The sequence below is a fragment of the Thermobia domestica genome, chromosome 10, assembly GCF_964235325.1.
Source record: "Thermobia domestica chromosome 10, izTheDome1.hap1.1, whole genome shotgun sequence".
In the NCBI taxonomy this organism is placed as follows: Eukaryota; Metazoa; Arthropoda; class Insecta; order Zygentoma; family Lepismatidae; genus Thermobia; species Thermobia domestica.
The window spans coordinates 34,449,482-34,468,070 of record NC_137463.1 but is presented as its reverse complement, the minus strand read 5'-3'; the positions used below and the strand labels follow the sequence as shown (position 1 = coordinate 34,468,070).

The 18,589-nt window shown below is 34.9% G+C and overlaps 1 protein-coding gene across 4 annotated transcripts in view; it reads right to left on the bottom strand.

Moving 5' to 3' along the window:
* Positions 1-5,865: 5,865 nt before the first annotated feature.
* LOC145662430 (RNA-binding protein 1-like) overlaps positions 5,866-18,589 on the bottom strand; it is a 36,797-nt gene continuing 24,073 nt past the window's right edge. For 2 of the 4 annotated variants that reach the window (XR_014127035.1, XR_014127036.1), the window contains exon 5: positions 14,734-14,811. Coding sequence is in view for 1 of the 4 variants with exons in the window: in XM_081727994.1 (XP_081584120.1) it covers positions 6,274-6,277; positions 14,734-14,811 (82 nt within the window). In the remaining 3 variants the exon portion in view is untranslated. Of the gene's footprint in view, positions 6,278-14,731; positions 14,812-18,589 lie in introns of those variants that run through there. The other 2 variants (XM_081727994.1, XR_014127034.1) reach the window with 2 other exon arrangements.

Below are 18,589 nucleotides of genomic sequence, written 5' to 3'. Positions count from 1 at the left end.
AATAAACTTGGATAATCGAATTTAGTTTTACCACAGGAAAAATGAAGATTGCGAAAATATAAATATACTGTCTTGACTAAGAATTATATCTCAGAAAACAGGTGGTTTATTCTTCCAGCAGCAGGCATATAGTTCCAGTTTCAATCTGCGATGGTGGAACTTACCTGGGTAATGATTCAAGTCTCATACCAGTAACAGCAAAGAACCACAGTTACATCTATCTTTATAATGCGAAATGAAATGAAGGTAAGCAAAATCTCTTTCGAAAACAACTAGATAATGAACTAATCTTCATATGAACTATTCAAAAAACGTAGAGAGAACAAATATGTTTTTGGAGATTAAACTGTAAATTACCAAGCTAGATTAGGCCATGTGTAATTTCTATTTAGAAGTTCGTAACACACTTTTATTTTTCTAAACCAGAATTTATCTTCGGAAGACTATCGGTCAAATGTCACTTTAATGTTAAGAAAGTTCTGTCGCTTTCTCACCCACCACCTGCGAACATCAATATGTCACCTAAGACGTACCTGGAAGATCAAAAATAGTCCCCATCAGCATCGACGACATTCTGCCAACGTTCTGGTAGGCCATGGATTCCATCGTGGTAGAACTTCGTGGGCCGTGAAGCGAACAACATATCAAGTGCATTTTGCACCTCTGCTAGAGATTTGAACTGACTCCTCTAAGGTGATTGTCCAAGGAATGGAACAGGTGATAATCGGACGGTGCAACGTTCGGGAAGTATGGCGGATGCAATAGTGTTTCCCATCCAAGGCGTAGAATGGTGTCCCGGGTCATCCTAGCTACGTGGTGCTTAGCGTTGTCCTGTAACAGGAGGACCCCTTTCAGAAGTGCTGGCTCCAGAGTTTTGAGTTTTTCTTGAATACGGCTCAACTGCTGACAGTACACAGTTGCATTGATGCTCTGACCAGCTGGTTCCCGATGCACGATGCCGCGCAGTCCACCAAACACAGGAAGATCTTCTGGTACAGTGCTGGTTTCGGCTGTTTTGGAACCGGTTCGTGGGATGCTAACCAATGATGACGGAGCCGTGGAGCTTCGTACAGGTCCCAGTTCTCATCACATGTCAAAACCCTGTCCAGAAATGGCTGTTTCCTCAGACGAGACAGCAAAGAAAAACAGGTGTCTGCTCGCGTTGCCTTCTGGCCCGGAGTCAAATCATATGGGACTCAACTCGTAGTGCTTCTCAAGTTGGAGGTGCTACCGAATGGTTTCTCCATTCACACTGAATTATTCCCAGTTCCTCACATGTCTGGCCACTGTTCGTCTTAATTGCTGCCTGAAGATCTTCATTTTGTACATATGTTAGGCTCCCGGCACGTGGTACGTCTTCGAGTGTTTCGTCACCGTCCTTAAACCACTGCTGCAGTGTTCTCGTAGTGACGACACCCTCACCAAAAGCCTTGCCCCGCTGCAACTACGTTTGATCCCAGTTTGAACTCGTACAGCATACACGGTCTTATGACGCTCTGTGGAGATCCTATGTTCATTCTGCTCTTATGCACGTTTACGGTGTAACTGAACTGCCACAACCAGGTAGTATGTTGGATATACCACACAAACAATTGACCTTTACCTTATCTCCATTCGCATTCAACTCACGGTGTGAGGACCAATTGAACACAGATCTCCACAAAAAGCGACAGAACTTTCTTGGTTACTTTTATAATTGTCTTTCAGTTCTTGTATTCAGTTTCTTTCTAATATTGTCCAAAATGATTCCACCATGTAATGTAATGGAATATAGTTAATAATCTTGAGTCGGAATTAATTTTGAAATCCGCTCTTCTTTGTTCATCAAGAAACGTTAACTCCGATGTCGAAGAATTAATATACGGCAAATTTACACAAACGCGACGAAATCTTCATTGTAAAGAAAACAAGACTAGAAACTAACGCACTGGTAAGTACTTGTCAAAGGCTAAGTTAAAAACTAAAATACGAAAATTTCACAAATATATATGCTCGTGGCCAATCCCCATTGCTCAGGTACTTAGAACAATAAAACGATAACATAACATACCCCATATCAGGTTCTAACTAGTTTGATACCTGAAATCTGTTGGACATCATTTTTAGTGGCTTATGGAATCACATGTAATGTATGGAAGGAAAAAAATATTTCTTGTACAATGTTTGTATCCTAAAAATACGTATCATCCTCATCTTTGTTAGATTTTCATATTATATATTTGTATACCGAGCAGAAGGTAGTGTTTCCATCTGTAACATATTTTAACACGAAGTACTTTCCCGTTTACCTTGAATGGATTTTCTTCTATTTCATTCTGTGTTTACAAAACTTTTCAGATGTGTTGGTGATAGAGTATTTTCAGACAGTAATATAAAATCCGTGGGTGCAACATTTTTGAAGGGCCAGGGAATTGAAATTCCGAAGAAGGGACTTATGTTTAGGATTTTCATAAATTTCCCTCACTTTTTGTTAAGCTAGCGAATTTATTTACAGGTCAGTTGAGAGTACTTTTGAGTCAATTGTAACAAATAAAACAAGATAACATTCATTACAATACGATGATCGTGGTAGCACATATAGCCAATTATAAGAAAATATCCAGTATGGTACGGGTTTTAGTGATTTACAGCAAAAAGGATGAATGAACATTTCCATGTCCATATTCATCAATAACGCATAAAATTGATTTAATTCTGCCTACTTTGTCATGTAGCAAAAACCTTGTTTATTAGTCTTATTAATTTGTAATCACGGACAAATGTTGGGTTTATCACCATAAAAAAAAAAAAAAAGACATGCTTCCAAGTTTCTTTCACTTATAATTTTGCTACAAGAACTTCGTGATGCTCTTGGGCGCCGCGGCATCTCGCCAAAAACGTCTGCCTTTTAGCCGACAATGCTTCCGTCCACAACACCAAGGAAGCATTGAATGTTGTCCAAACTATCATTTACTTCCCCCACCCAACATATTCACCGCAGACTACTACTATACAGAAATGAAGCAATCGTTCAAAGGACTTTTTTTCCGATGCTAAAATCATTTCTGCTCTGGTATTTTTTTGACAATTCACTTCAAGAATTGTAAGCAGTATTCTTTACAGAATCCTCATATAGCGTATCTTTGGAAATTTGTGATGTACACATTTAGAAAATGATATTTTAAAAGCCATATCTAATAAAGTTTAACATAAAATTGAAATTGAACTACACAATAGAATTTGAATGCAAAGACTACAAGAGTTCATCTTTATATCATAATAGCATTCGAAATATAAACCAAACCATGAACCCACAACTTTAGGATGAAACATGAACAATTTAAGTTTGTGAAGCTGCTCAAAGAACACTTCAAATGGTTTTGTGTATTGCATGTTTACACTGCACATCCTGATATCCTCTTGAATGAACTAGGATATGAAAAGATTAAACCAATGACTAATTAAAGAAGGAAAGGCATTGTTACCTGAAAAGATTACGAAGGTCACTACGAAAGTTTTGAGATACGCATTGTTGTGGCACAGTATTTGAATTCCAACAATTGCGTTCGGTAGTGGTATCCAGAGCGAAGAAAGTTTCAACTCGCCTCGCTTATCGGCGTGGCCGTATCGCCTTCACTTGTTTGTTGATGTGAGCAGTATTCGGCTGTCTAGAATGGAGCTCGAAAGGGAACATTTTCGGACAATGATCCTTTACGATTTCAAAAGTGGTTTGAACGAGACACAAACCCTTGACCGTTTGCAGGGGGCATTTGGGGACCTTGCTCCTTCCTGTGCTACAATTTTTCGGTGGTTTGGTGAATTCAGAAGAGGCCGGACATCGCTTTAAGATGGAGAGAGAGCTGGACGTCCGGCAACAGCTTCATCATGACAACGCGTCCGCATACACGGCCAACATCACAATTCAGTTTTTACAATCTACGGAGGTCAAACTTATGACTCACCCGCCGTATAGCCCTGACTTGGCCTCGTGTGATTTTTTTGTTCCCCAGGATCAAAGATCGCATGCGTGGGAAGAGAATTTTGCAGCCCTGAAGAAGCTGTAGTGGCTTACGAGAATGAACTTTCAACACTTGAAAAACACTGGCAACACTGCTTCCAAAAGTGGTTTTCGAGGATGCAAAAGTGTTTATAGTGTAATGGTGAAACTTTGAGAAAATGTAAGTGTTAAATTGATTTTAAGTATGTAAGTTATTTCACATTTCAAAACTTTCGTAGTGACCCTCGTAGAGAGTCGTAATTGGAAGTTATATGAGAAGAAATACTGATCACACCAATCATTTCAATTTTTTTCATTTATTAGTTTCTAATTTACAATTAGTTGGTTGCAATTAGTACGAAAGAAAAATGCAAACTACAAATAAGTGATCAAATAAAACCCCGTTCATTTTGGCTTTGCGTATTCAAGTGACAAACTGTTTCTATTATCATGCTACTATCACTTTCCTTCTACATTTCTGAAAACAGGATAATTATCGATATATTTAAAAGCTTGTAGTACAATACTGAACACTGTTTAATACGGTGGTCCAAAAAACTCTCATCTTAAACCTAAATGCCTGGGCATCTTCCTAATGTAATGCACAAGGTAAAATTTCAACACTTTAGAATGAGAGGAAGGCTGTGCTCAAGCATGTGTATTTTTGAAAATCTCGGAACATTACTTTTTTCATATAAAAAATTATAATTATTGTTCCAGGTAGGAGATAATGTAGAAGTCTAAGCAATAGCATCATCTTATTTTCTCACACTTGATATTACATTTCAGAAAGTGTTGCAGCACTCAAGGGCAGGGTAATCGCAATGCTCAAAAGCTTAAAATCATATACGATTTTTTTTTTTTAAATATAACTATTTTCTTTTTGTTTCAAGTGTACGGCAAGACTTTACAAACTACATATCCAAACGTTAACTGAAATAAACATCCGTTTTATTTATATAATGAACCTAAGTGAAACAGCTGGAAAGTGTTACTGTGGAAGTGAATGTATTCAAAGTTGCTGCACATTCGAGACGAAAGACGAGTAGAGTTTATTTTGAACCTAAGTGGATCAACTGAAGAGTATTCGTGTGAAAATTTCAGTGAACTGTTATTCAAAATCGCTGCACATTCTACACCCCAGACGGACTGTTTATTTGTTAGGTATTAAGCACCTAGAGCCTTTAACAGAAAAGAATCAGCTACCCACTGCAAAGGAGATTTTGTTACGATTTCATTTACCTCCAAGAGAAAAAAATAATCTGATATGCGAATCATAGCATAATTCACGACTCGCTGTAGAAGTACCAAAAACAATAGTTACAAAAGATAGTAAATTGTGGCCAAGCTTCACAAAATAGAAAATGTTATTACTTAGAAATACAACGTAGCATATAACAAAGTGAAGCTATGTATAAAAATCAGGCATATATATATATATATTTAAAAAATAAAATAAGTGAAACAATTTAAAGGTGGCGCTTATATTGTTTTCTACAGCGAGTCTTGAATTGAACTGACGCATCGAATTCCAATTAACAATGATATTCCATCATTTACATTCGTAGTTTTTATCACTGATTGAAAATTTCAGTCTTTTACAAAATCATATATTTTTAGTTGTGGAATTTACATTAAATATTTTCTTTTAAAAGAAGTTATCTTTAAGACGTTCTGGCATAATAAAACTAAAGATATTTTATTCTTTCCGAGACTAGGATTTTTTTTTTAATTTAATAAAGTAGGCATATCCAATACGCAAGAATATATAAGCCCTAAAAATTAATTCAATTAATTTATAAGCATCAAAGACAGGCTCTTTTTCACGGCTGTAGTGAAAAAAAAAAAAAAAAAAAAAATTACAAGGATCAATAATACACCACTTAGAAATGAGTGTAATCGTTCTTTATTTTTTTCAGAAAAGTATCAATAAATATTCAATTACTGGTATTGATATTTATTATTACATCTGTAGTACAGACAGGCATTTAAAATAACGTAACATTACTGACCGCTAATGTTATCGCATAACTCAAAAGAACTTAAAATAATAATAAAAAATCACAATATGTAGCAAGAAACTAGATTTTCAACCGAAGTTGAATTTTTCTTGCCTAGAAATTATAATGTGCAAGAAAACGTACAAATTTATTACACAACCAAACATCAATCAGTTTTTCCCCTTCGTTGTTTTCTTTTTTTCTTTGTTTTTTTTTTTAAAAACACAGAACACTTATTCAGGTCTTCAATCTTCAAATACTCGGTCACTTACCGGGTGATCGGGTGATTTTTCTTTTTTACCTACGGAAAAGAATGGAAATGTTTACATATGCTCACTATCAAATATTTGACAGATTTATTTACCTCATAAGTATAAAAAGGCTGTTCATTATACAGTGAATACAAAACTTGAATATAAAGGTATGGTATAACAAAATACATTCTTGTTCTCTGCTAAAATTGAATTCAAATACTGGAACAAACTCGAAAAAAAGAATGAAATTGAAATATACAATTACTCAAAGTATAATAGACTGCCCAAAAACAAGGTATATAAAATAACAGGTAGCCCCAGTTCGCGATTAGCGTTCTGATTGGCTCCCTGTCCGTGACGTCATCTGGAGGTATCTGTGAAGATTGTTTTCGCTTGTCTGCTTGTTACACTTCGCGCTTTATTCGTAAAACTGGATTCAAAACATAATTATGATATTCATTGTCTTTCCAAATACAAATAATGAGTTATTTCTACTCACAGATGAGACAATATAATGTAATAAATATATAAATATCGTCAATAATGGTTAATTATACGAATAAAAATGAATATAATGTTTACTCGCTAATTCATTCTAGAGCTTTGGATCGATTTTTATAATTTTTAGTACCGTACATGAGTTGACCTGGCCCTTATTACTTTGATTAAAGGGCGAGTCCTAAGGGGTAGAAGGGGTTCAAAATTTGTACCTGAAATACAGTATCTCACGAACCTATCAAGTAAGAAAGATGAAACTCGGTATATAAACTCCACATTAAGCTTAAAGAAAAACATGTCCCATTGTTTTTTGAAAATTTCCGTTTTAAGGGAAGAGGGGGCATTTTCTATTCATTGTAACAATGTTTGATTGCCAATTCTCCTCGACCAACTTTAACGATTTTTGGTACTTTCATGCAGCCAGGACTAACTACCTTAGCCGAAATTGGTGTCCAGTCCATGCTTTTCAGAATCACTGAAATGAATAGTGCCCTCCCCCCCCCTCCGATGCCGTTTAAAATCAAATTCATCCTCTTTGGGCGTGGGGAAGGGGTGGAATTATGGATTTTTGTCATTGCACTTTCATTGAAACGTAAATTCTAAGGGTGGAAGGAGTTCAAATACTTTTCATAAACCAATCCTCTCAATAAGAGCATTTCAGGTAGTAAAATACATAAAGCAAACATTATTTAAAATTTCAGAGATTCCGGAAATGTAATAACAAATTAGGTTAGGTTGTGTTAGGATCGGTTAGGTTATGTTAGAAATCTAATCTACCCTAACCTAATATAACCGAATCTAACCTAACCTAATTTGATTAGGTTATGTTAAGTTAGGTCAGGTTAGAAATCTAACCTAACCCGTTGTATTTAGTGTGTATTAACTGAAATGTCAGAAATCGTGACAGCAAAATATTTCCTTTACATTACTAATATTTGTTTATTACTCAATATAACACATTTTACAGTATGTATTACAGGTTATAAGTTGCACAGATATCTATAGAGTGGTATACATACATAAAAGGACCACCTTCACAGGGGAAAATTTGCAGTTATTTGTCCTACACTTTGCCCTTCGATTTATCGGAATTTAGTTTTTGTGGCTTAGCCCCCTCTTTCGGCCAGCCCTTCAATTATAAGAATATGGTAAGAGTGCACTTTGATCAGAACAAATGATTTTGTCACATGATGTGGCATTCAAGAAGGAATAAAATCAATGTAATTTGTACGTAACAGGTACGGTTCGGTTGAACAAGATTAGATTAGGTTAGATTAGGTAAAGTTAGGTAAGGTTTGGTTCGTAATAGGTTCCTATGAATGTTCTGCTCAAATGCACTTTGAACTCTTTGCTAGAATAATGTTTCAGATACTTAACAAAACTTACGAATATCATTTAAACTACAGAGTATATGAGGGTATACATTTATATTCTTGTTGATACCCCCTTCCGCTTCACTTTACGTACATAAACTCCTTAAGCTTCAGGCCCTCAGAAACAAATGTCATAAAAGTAAAATTAATATTGTTGTTACACACCTGTTTTTCAACTTGACTAGTGTCTAGTTTATTTTTCCCCATGCCAGTTTGGTATCAATAATGAAGAAACAGCGTCAGATCTTAAACATTACTTTTGCAGGAAACTTAGAAGCTAGTTTTTTCAAACACTTTGATAATTCTCTGGTGAAAAGTGAGCAGAACATATTCGTGCATTATCCACATTAAAAGTGTTCTTTCACTTACAGCGGGAAATCAATCTTCTTCGAAGTTCATCATTTTTAGGGAATCGATGGAACGTTATTTCGTTTGTATTGCTTCCTATGTTATTAGAATGAGCTACTGCACAAGTAAGATAACTTTTCCCCATCTTGAAACAGTAGTGTTATTGTTTATGCAGAATTTCACTTATTTTGAAAAATACCGCGATACCTCCCACGTGACGTCACCGACCGCAAAGTATCCTGGGAAAAATGAAAGAAGAAAAGCTATCCCGAGAGTCCCCTGGCCCAAAAATATAAAATCAATTGAAATTACTAACCTTGATTCGGATACGAGGTTAGTAATTTCAATTTATAAGTATGTATCCCGTATCGTTCATCAGCGAAGTTCAAATGAGAATTCATGTAAACGAGTTCGCAACTGAACCTTTTAATTTGAACGTAGTTCAAGGAATTTTCGTTGCACCATTGAAAATCTAAGTTCAGTACGGTACATTTGGTTTACTACTGTACACTAATCAAGATCAACGACGTTAAACCCTGAAAAATCGGCTGTTCAAGGTTAAACCTAGTTCCTCCACCACTTGATCGAAACTTAACGTTGAATGTCGTTTATCAGTTTAATTTAGTTGATATATACGGCCATCAGATGTAGAGATATTGACCAAAAAAAATTTAGAAATAGTCTCTTAATTTAAGCTAGTGCTCTCTGGAACAACCTAATTCTCATATCTTAAATACATCTTATGGGGAATTATTCATTGTAGCTTCGGAAAATTCAAGATAGGTAATAAAACTCCAACTGACCAAAGCAGTATATATATATATATATATACTGCTTTGGTTAGTTGGAGTTTTATTAGCTATCATATGTGAATTTTGGATTAACCAATTTCCTTTATAAAATAAGTGGGGATCGCGGCAAGTGAGCTTCGTGGTAGAAGAAAACCGTCTGTGGGTGTTTTCTCGGGGTTCTCCCTTTTCCTCCCATTTTCTTCATTCCACCATTTCATTCATTTCTCATCATCACCGTCTCCTTTAGCCTAGCCGGCATAACCGTAGGGCGTAAAACTTAAAGATTTCATTTTTAAATATACAGTGGGAAATCTGAATGCTACATATTTCTCTTTAAATAATTATCACACACAAAATATACGAAATTTGAATATCAAATTTCCGTTGGATATTTTCGTTTCTTCTATTCTTCTTGTTTATTATTCTAACTTACTAACGTATTTCAATTATGTTATATTGCAGTATTGTGGATTGGCACTAGCTGTTGAATGAATTTTGTACGATTGGAAGTCCAAATATAGGTTATTGTATATTACTTTATTTATTTATTTTTTAAGTAATCGTAGTTATGGGTGCAGAAATTTTACATTATATGTCTGGATTTCAGCTAAACCAATAGAAAATCGAAGTTTTCATTATTTTTTCCTATTGACTAATTAGAAAAGTGTGTTCATCCTAACAGTCCACTGGGGTGACCACGACTTAAACTCGCGAACTTTCGATTAAGGGCAACAGTACAACAATGTGACTACATATTTGGTTTACTTTGCTTTTAGCATCGCAAGTGCGCCTAACGCCTACCCCTATCATTTCCTTGCATTTATGATCTTGCCTCGCACCTCTTTGTAACACCGATGTTATGAGGAACAAGATCTATTATTTTGAAATGAGATCCGAACAACGACTATTATTCGAGGCATTCTATGATCAGCAACATCAGGATTTGAACCCGTTGCAGTATGCGTAAACTGAAAGCAAACACTCTGGCCTTAAGACTACAGAGTACTTCAATCTGTTTTCTAAACAATTTTAAAAACTGCTTGAGTCTCTAAGGTATTATTCCAACATACAGCGAACATGGAAATTGAACACATCAGAAAGAAATACAGAAGAAATATCAGGAATCTCATTACAATTACGTCATGAGAGCATATATTCAGTTGCATACTGCAACTACCTTTCAGTTCAAAAGCGGTCAATAGTGTTTTTTTTTTTTTTTTTTTTTTTCCTAGCTATCAAACTAGAACACTACACAACATTAGTTTTGATCATAAATGAATCAATGTTGCAACTTACCGCATACAAATTCATCTTTCTATATAGAATTTGTAGAACGGCAGTAACACTGATGTTAATACTGGAATATAATTGCATTATTTATGTATAGTCTTCAATCATTGCTGTATATTAGTGTTTTAAGTTTTCTATGCTGTCACTTACTATACATAGTTTTCCTATATACGGCTGTAATAATATCTAAAAGCAGTTCAAGATCTTATAAGCAATTCAAAGAGGTGCGTGAAAAGCTCAGAAATGCACAAGTTCCATTACATAGTATAATTTGTGATATGTCCGAGGAAGAGCAGTTATTGCATCTCCGAAAAAAGGTACCAAAATTTAGCTAGTACAAACAAGTGATTTAACATACAGGAATAAGTTCATCTATAGGATATACCTGTATAATATTTGGTCATATAAAAAGTATAACATTAAATTATAAGAAATAATAAACAATAATAATGCTACGTAATATAATACATAAAATTTTCGGTACTTTTTTTTCTTTCTTCCATGTCCCTCAGGAAGCACTGGAAAAATAAATTACTACCAACCTATCCACAGCCTTTGTTTCAATCATCTATTCACTTCCACACTTTAGCTTTTAAACTTAACAAGGGTATGCTATGCATAATTACAGAAAATCGAACGAAATCACTCTGTTCGTTCATCGGCCAACACACACCAAAATAAAACAGTTAAAGATAGTGAAGTTCTTATTTTTATTTGAATTCAGCTCCAAAGAATAATTTTCTTCTCCAACCTTATCCCTCTATTTGAAATCTCCACAGTTTGAAGTACGTCGTAGCTTCATAATATGAAGCGAACTGATTTATCATATACCTAGTTTTATTGTTATTACCTTTTATTTTCATATTTTCACTATTACTTATTATGCTCATTATTTCCCATATATTTATACATTCTATTTACTTCTACTATTCTCCAGTAAGTATTATTTCTTTTTCTCCTGTACTCTCACCAACACCTTGACCGGTGCGGTGAGTTTATCTTCCTCCACTAAACTCTTGTTACTCTCAACCTGGCAACACTATCTTGTAGACTGGATGTTTCCCAGTTTCTGTTTTAAACAATTTTCCTGCTTCTCCCCCTGATCCAACCCTGTCTGACGAAGCGTTAGCGAAACTCTTATAACACACTTTTTCTTTATTTCTGTTTCGCAATATTGTTTTATTTATTTACAATGTTCGCTTCGGATTCTTTATGTTCCGATTAATTGTACAAAACGTCTACTCCAAAATATCATGATGCTTATTATTATTTAATACAATATATTGTTAACAGTTTTAGGACAAAATTTTGAAACTACGAGGAAGATGGATGCTACGAGGGTATAGACAAAAGAATAAAATTAAGGGGCCTGATTCGCGTGTGATCCGTGCCATACTAAAGAGTTCGACTAACATAGGTATCCTGCAGTAGTCAGGCGTTTAGTATGACGCTCATCATACGTCAAAACGACTCTGCATATGGCCCGAGAAAAACAGCTGATGTAGGAAAGTACAAGAAGAAACCAGTAGATGAGAAAAGTTCTGCAGCACGGAATTCACAAAACGCATATGTCACCGAACACCGCACTGATAAAATGGTACCATCTAAGACGATCTGAACACTAACAAACAGAAAATATGAAATACATTTTACAAGATAAAAATACAATTAATCTTTCTGTATTTTCAATAGGCTGAATTAATTTCAGATTCTCCGGATTCTTTGACGAATATCCATTTTCAAGGACCCACAGCGGTTTAAGTCATATTAAGCAATAAGCTCTTCACATGCTTTCTGCTTTCACATTAATGGATTTTCTTTTTTAATTCACACAAGAAGTAACGTATTTTAGAAAAACTATTATATTGGGAGCTTCACACTCCTGTACGTTCCTCCATAAAGTTACGTTTATGTAAGTGTGTTAAAGTGCATTTAACACGTTGATTATAACCCAATTCTATGTTTATTTTCTTACAAGTATTTGAGAGTATTAATATCTTTTCGAAACTCTTCTTGACGTGGTGTTCCACAGGATAAAAATAATAAATACAGAATTGGGTATTAATTAATATGGTAAGTACACTTATCTGCATAAACATAATTTTACATGGGAGAGTATAGGAGAGTGAAACCTCAAGTATAAAGAGGAATATAAAAGTGAATTCCCAAATATAACAGTTTCTTCAAAACACGGTTACTTCGTATATAAATTTAAAAATTTCCACTGATGTTGAAGCAAAAAGCATGTGAAGATTTTACTACATAATATGATTTAAGCCGCTGTTGGTCCTTGAAAATAGATACTTGCTAAAATATCTGTAATACAGGAAATTATTTCAGTCTACTAGGAATAAAAACAAGGTTGATACAATTTTTATCTTGAGCGGAATACGTTCCTAGAAAGAAAAGTGCGATCGGACTGAAAGAGACTATGGAAATGACATTTAAGTAATCCAACCAACATCATCATAGAGGATAATCGTATGTGATGTTGAATGTATGTATGTTTGTACCTCTGTCTGTTATACAAATCTACTTTGTTGACTTCGCATATTTCTAGGTAAGAAATAGTAGGCTATTTACAATTTTAAAATGTGTAAGCTAAAGGACGGAAGAAGGGGAGGAAATGGTTTAAAACTTATGGCAAACACAGAGTATCTCAATAGTCCCTCGAATTAGAAACATTACACGTGGTATATACACTCTTTAATAAAACTAAGCTGACATGTGTTCAAACGTTTTCGAAAATTCCATTTCTAAGGGTTTTTTTTTTCTTTCTTTCTTTCTTCATATTCAAGTCGACGATGTTTGTCTCATTATCACAAGAAAATGGATGAACCGTTTGAAATGAATTTTGGAAAATTGTTAGCACCTGGCTGAAGCCGGGTTATCATCATGTCACTTTCATTAAAATGCGTATTCTAAAGAGGAGGGGTTCAAAATTTATACTGAAAACTGAGTACTTCACGAGCCCCTCAAATTCGACTGACGAAACTTTGTATATAGAAATAAAGTCGGTTGACACATCACAATAGCAAGTAAGTCGTAGTTTTTAACCTTAGGAATATAAAATTAAGGATTATTTTTACATTTATAAATTCAACTCTGAATTTAATCTACGCAAAGGTGAAATTAATTCAACATAGAGCGACCTCTTCACTACGTACTGTCGCCTATTGTAAAGAAAGAGGCACAATAACAATGAACAGTGCCTATCTTCACAGAGTTTAACGTTGGTTCATTCGGTATAATGTTCGTGGACGTGACGTGGTTTGTTAACTTCGAATAACCATATTTATCATTTCATGTTCCCACGTTTTTACTTTTTTAGTCTTTTTTTCAATCTCACGTCAGCCCCATGATTTTCAAGTCAGCTATGTCCCTCGCAACCTATTGTGTTACGATTGTAGCGGTGAGTATGAAGCATTAACTTTTACTTATTATTGTGGCAATTGTCACTCCTCGCAACTTATACTGCTTAAGTTGAAACGTGTTCAAGTGTTTTTGAAAATTATGTTCCTAATGCGGGAAATGTCTATAAAATTTTAATACTTATTTTGTACTGATAAAATAATGGTTCAAAATCCTTTTAATAGTACTTGGTTAGGTCTGGGCTTTATTATTACACTTTTATTAAAATGTGTACCCTAAGCAAGAAAAGGTTTTTAATTTTTCACAAAAAGCAACTGCTTCGTGGAAAATGAATGTTTGAACGTAGGTAGGATCTGGATTGAGATGGATTTCTATCATTTTATTTTCATCCAAATACGCATCCTAAGGGGCAAAAAGAGGTTCAATTATAACCAGTGGCGTATTTAGGGGGGTGGGTGGCTTCCGGGCTTAAGCCCCCCAGAAATCTTACTTACTATAGTAAAGTATATGAAATATCTTGCGGAATTTTCACATTTTCAGGCAAAGCCCCCCCCCCGAAAGTTAGCAAAGCCCCTCCCGAAACAAAATCGTAAATACGCCACTGATTATAACTTTAAGGTATTTTCCATAAACCTTTCTTCCCTGCGACAATATAAATTTTCCTTAGGAGGGCACATAGGTAACAGGACTATGACTAGACAGAATTCAACAGCAATGAATCTTCGGGCTTCTTAAGCTAAAAGTTATGTAGATAGTATGAAACTTATGAACAACAGCACTGTCTTCAAAAATTCCGTTTCAGACTATTCTAATTACATGAAGACATCTCACCTTCGATCCCTGGAGTTTGATCGAGAACGTCGTGGACTTCTAGATCTGCTTCGAGATCGACGTCTGGGTGAACGATACCTTAAAAATACACACAAATATATATCACGTAGGAAGAAAGAAAAAAATATATCAACTACTGTTTTAAACGAGTCTTTGAGTATTGTCAGATATTTTTATTACCTCAGAAAAGAAAGAAAAAAAAATAATATATTTACACCCATAAATTTAACTTCTAATCATCTCATGCATTAGCACTAAAAAACAAGTATTTTGTAACGTATAAAAGATAACTAAAATTAATTTACATGAGATCCCTAATGATTAAGAACACGTATGATCTCAATATATCAAAGCCTAATGGAAAAGTTTTCTTAACTTATACACCTGAACAGAAAAACGAAACTACGAAATGTCTTTTTTCAATAATAACTCCGTAGTTTTTAACAGATATTTTAGTATTACGTCAGTTCTTTCGCACTTCATTATAAAATTAGAAGTTCATACATATACAATAATTCCTCGCACGTATAAATACAATATTTACACAGTACTACTTTTTTTGTGTTCCTATAATAATGATCACTTTAACTCGAATTTCTCATCAATATTTCTGGCATAATACATGAGCCTGTTCTCAGGATATTTCCTAGGCTAAGTTGTGAATATGTTTACATTCTAGAATATAGCACTTCCGTAGCAATAACCAATATGTAAGGTTTAATGTAATCAAATAATGAAAGTTTTTAAATATACTTCCTACTTTTATACATATGACTCAAAAGTCCGCTATTTATATAAACTAATAGTTACTTTTCTAGGTTATCTTTACCCGTATTTTGCCACTATGAATAATTTGATTGAAACAATGTGTCCTCTTCTTCAACACCAGAGTAGAACACTATATCGTACTTAAAATGCATTACTTTGGTGTGGAAGATAATGAATTGATTCAAACAATTCTTCGATAATGGCCAGAAGATGAGTAAATATAAGCTGGAAACAAATTATTAGTTTTATATAGGCTCAAATAGTACACTTTTAAGTCATTTATACCGTAGTGGCCTAAAATATAAGGCCACCCATGTTTGAACCGAATATTTCGGAGTACATCTTTTGTCATGAGACTTACGGCAAAACTGACGATTTCGTCGGAAACAGCATGTAACACTACAAGAAACAAGATCAGCATGTTACAGGATCACCCTTCTTTTGCCGTAAGAAGAAATAAAATGACTTTTTGCAATTTCATCGAAATTAAACATATTTTATACTATAACAAAAAGTGTTTTTTTTTTTTTTTTCCTCATACAAACATTGACCTATTATGTACAGTCAACAACAGAAATAATTGCACCCCTGATTGTTGTAACTCCCTTAGGTCAGATCCAGTACTTTTGCCGGCTTCGCAACCCAATTGATACGTAACATTTCAAGCCGGCGACTACAGTTGGTAAGCCTATGGAGGAGCGAAACAGTCTTTCGCTATGCAATTAATGCGCGAAAAAAATCTCCATTTTAAGATTTATCTCTATTGTTTGGAGCGTGTTGTTCAATGAGCGCCACATATCCAAGATATTATTTTTCGTTGTGTGTATAATGTATTATTTTAGTACAGACTGCATATAAAAAAAGAACACTGATCATACATTAATTAGAAAATTATTAGCCTCAATTACCTGCTTTGTTGGGTTAAAATAAGAAAAACAAGTAATATGTTCCGTTAGTCAGTCACTTTTTACTAATACCGAAGCGCGCTCTGATATCGGTCATTCTCGATCATTTTATATATATATCCTCCCCACCTCCTCCCCAAAGCTGCGAGGCTGAATTTGGATTTAAACGGTATCAGAAGTCTCACTATTCATTGCAGCGACCCCGAAATCTATGCATTCGACACTAACATATGTAATTTTCGATCCTTTATATATCTATATCTATCTATCTATCTATCTATCTATATATATATATATAATCTTCCCCCTGTCTCAAGTTGTGGGGCTGAATTTGGATTTAAAAAGCATCAGAAGTGTCACTGTTCATCTCAGCGCTCCCGAAAACTATCGATTCGGCACTAAGATCGATAATTTTTAAAAATCTCCCCCTCCCCTAAATTGCACCGTTCAAGTGAAATGATAAAACCATCCCAGGCCTGCACCTCATCTATGTTGAAAATTTAATCGAGATCGGTTGGGTGGTTCAAGAGGTATGAGAAGTCACAAACATAGCCACTTACATTTGTATGTAGAGAGATTAAAATAAACTGAAAATATGATATCTGTAACAACTGAAGGAAAAAAAGTTTGTGAATATTTGTCTCTATTCATAGTCTTACTCGAATTGCCCGTTATTCCAATATCTCTTTCCTTCTCCATAGAAAAACATCTTGCTTATCACTAGACTTCGGATTTTAAGGCAAATGCCTATTTTGTTCCCTTTATAGGAAGTAAAAAATACTTCGGATCTTTACGAATCATGAGGAATTAAGCCTATTAAAACACTTTATAAGTGCCCTAAAAATGCCTAAAATGGAGTTTAGCGCCTATTTTGGCCGTTTTGGCCTAAAAATGCCTAAAACTGCAAAAAATACAAAATTCCTGTATTTTTTAAATAAACTTTTTTTTTAGTGTTGAGTGAAATTTAATTGACAAATCTGAAGGCAGAGTGAGTGTGTTTGTCGAGGCTAATTTTAGTCTAACTCGTATGAAGAAGTGAAACGCAGAGGGTGGTTGTATGTAAAAAATTGTTTCTAAAAGTTGAGCTATTTCTGCTCAAGGTCAAGCCCATTTGTGAAAGACAAAGACAAACCATCCCTTTGCATCCTGCAGACACTGTACTGAAAGATCTCTATCTCTTTCTGTCTGTCTCTCTTTCCCCAGGGGCAAAACCAAAGCTATTGCTAAGTGCATATCGCAGTAACCAATATTCCCCTCCCTGCCGTTCTGCATTCTTGGAACTATTCCACCTTTTCTCTTCTGTAGCGGCTCACTTCAGCTCTTCTGTGATCCGTTCAGCTCTCTGGAATTTGGACAATAGTTTACACACACACATTCACAAATCAACACACAGCTCTATTGAAGCAAGAATCTCTTCGGGTCTTCGCTTTCAATATTTGGGAAAAACCAAAGTCCACGAACAGAAACGATTCATGAAGTGACGCGGTTCAGTTGACTGGAGTATCCATCCATGTATCATTTTCGGGTCAGTGCAGTGATTTATCTTAAACACGTAGTTCAAGAACGATACATCGTCTCTACAACGCATGAACAATTGGACTCAACGGCTTACAGCCCAGTCACAGATCTTGAGGATTCTTAAAAAGAAGTTTTGTATCATACGCAACAATGCCAAAGGAGAAGTCTTCAAAAAGTACCTTGATTCGCCAGTGGTTGCAAGAATTTCCAGATCTAACATACGATGGAAGAATAATCTTTTGTCCATTGTGCAGCAAGCAGGTAAGAAAAGCTATTTTTATTTACAGAATTTATAAATTTAATTAAATCAATTGTACACCCCCCCCTCCTTGTTTCTGTATAGCTAGCTAAAGTAAAACCTTTATCAATGGGAGGTTAACTATTTTAAGAGACAACGTTACTGAGCTGCTGAACTCGTGAAAATCTAATTTACATGGAATTTAGATCAGTTAAGAAAAAACATAAAAATAATCCTGTAACACAGGAAAATCTTTAAAATGTAAAGACTTCTAGCAGCCTGCTTAAATGAAATATATGAACGATGGTTTTGAAAGTGCTAATGGAAGAAAGTGTCTAGACTTACACATTCAACAGTTTTAGGGATTCTCGGGGATCTTGAGAAAAGCGGACATGGCATTCTCGGTTCTTTCCGAAGGACTCCCCCC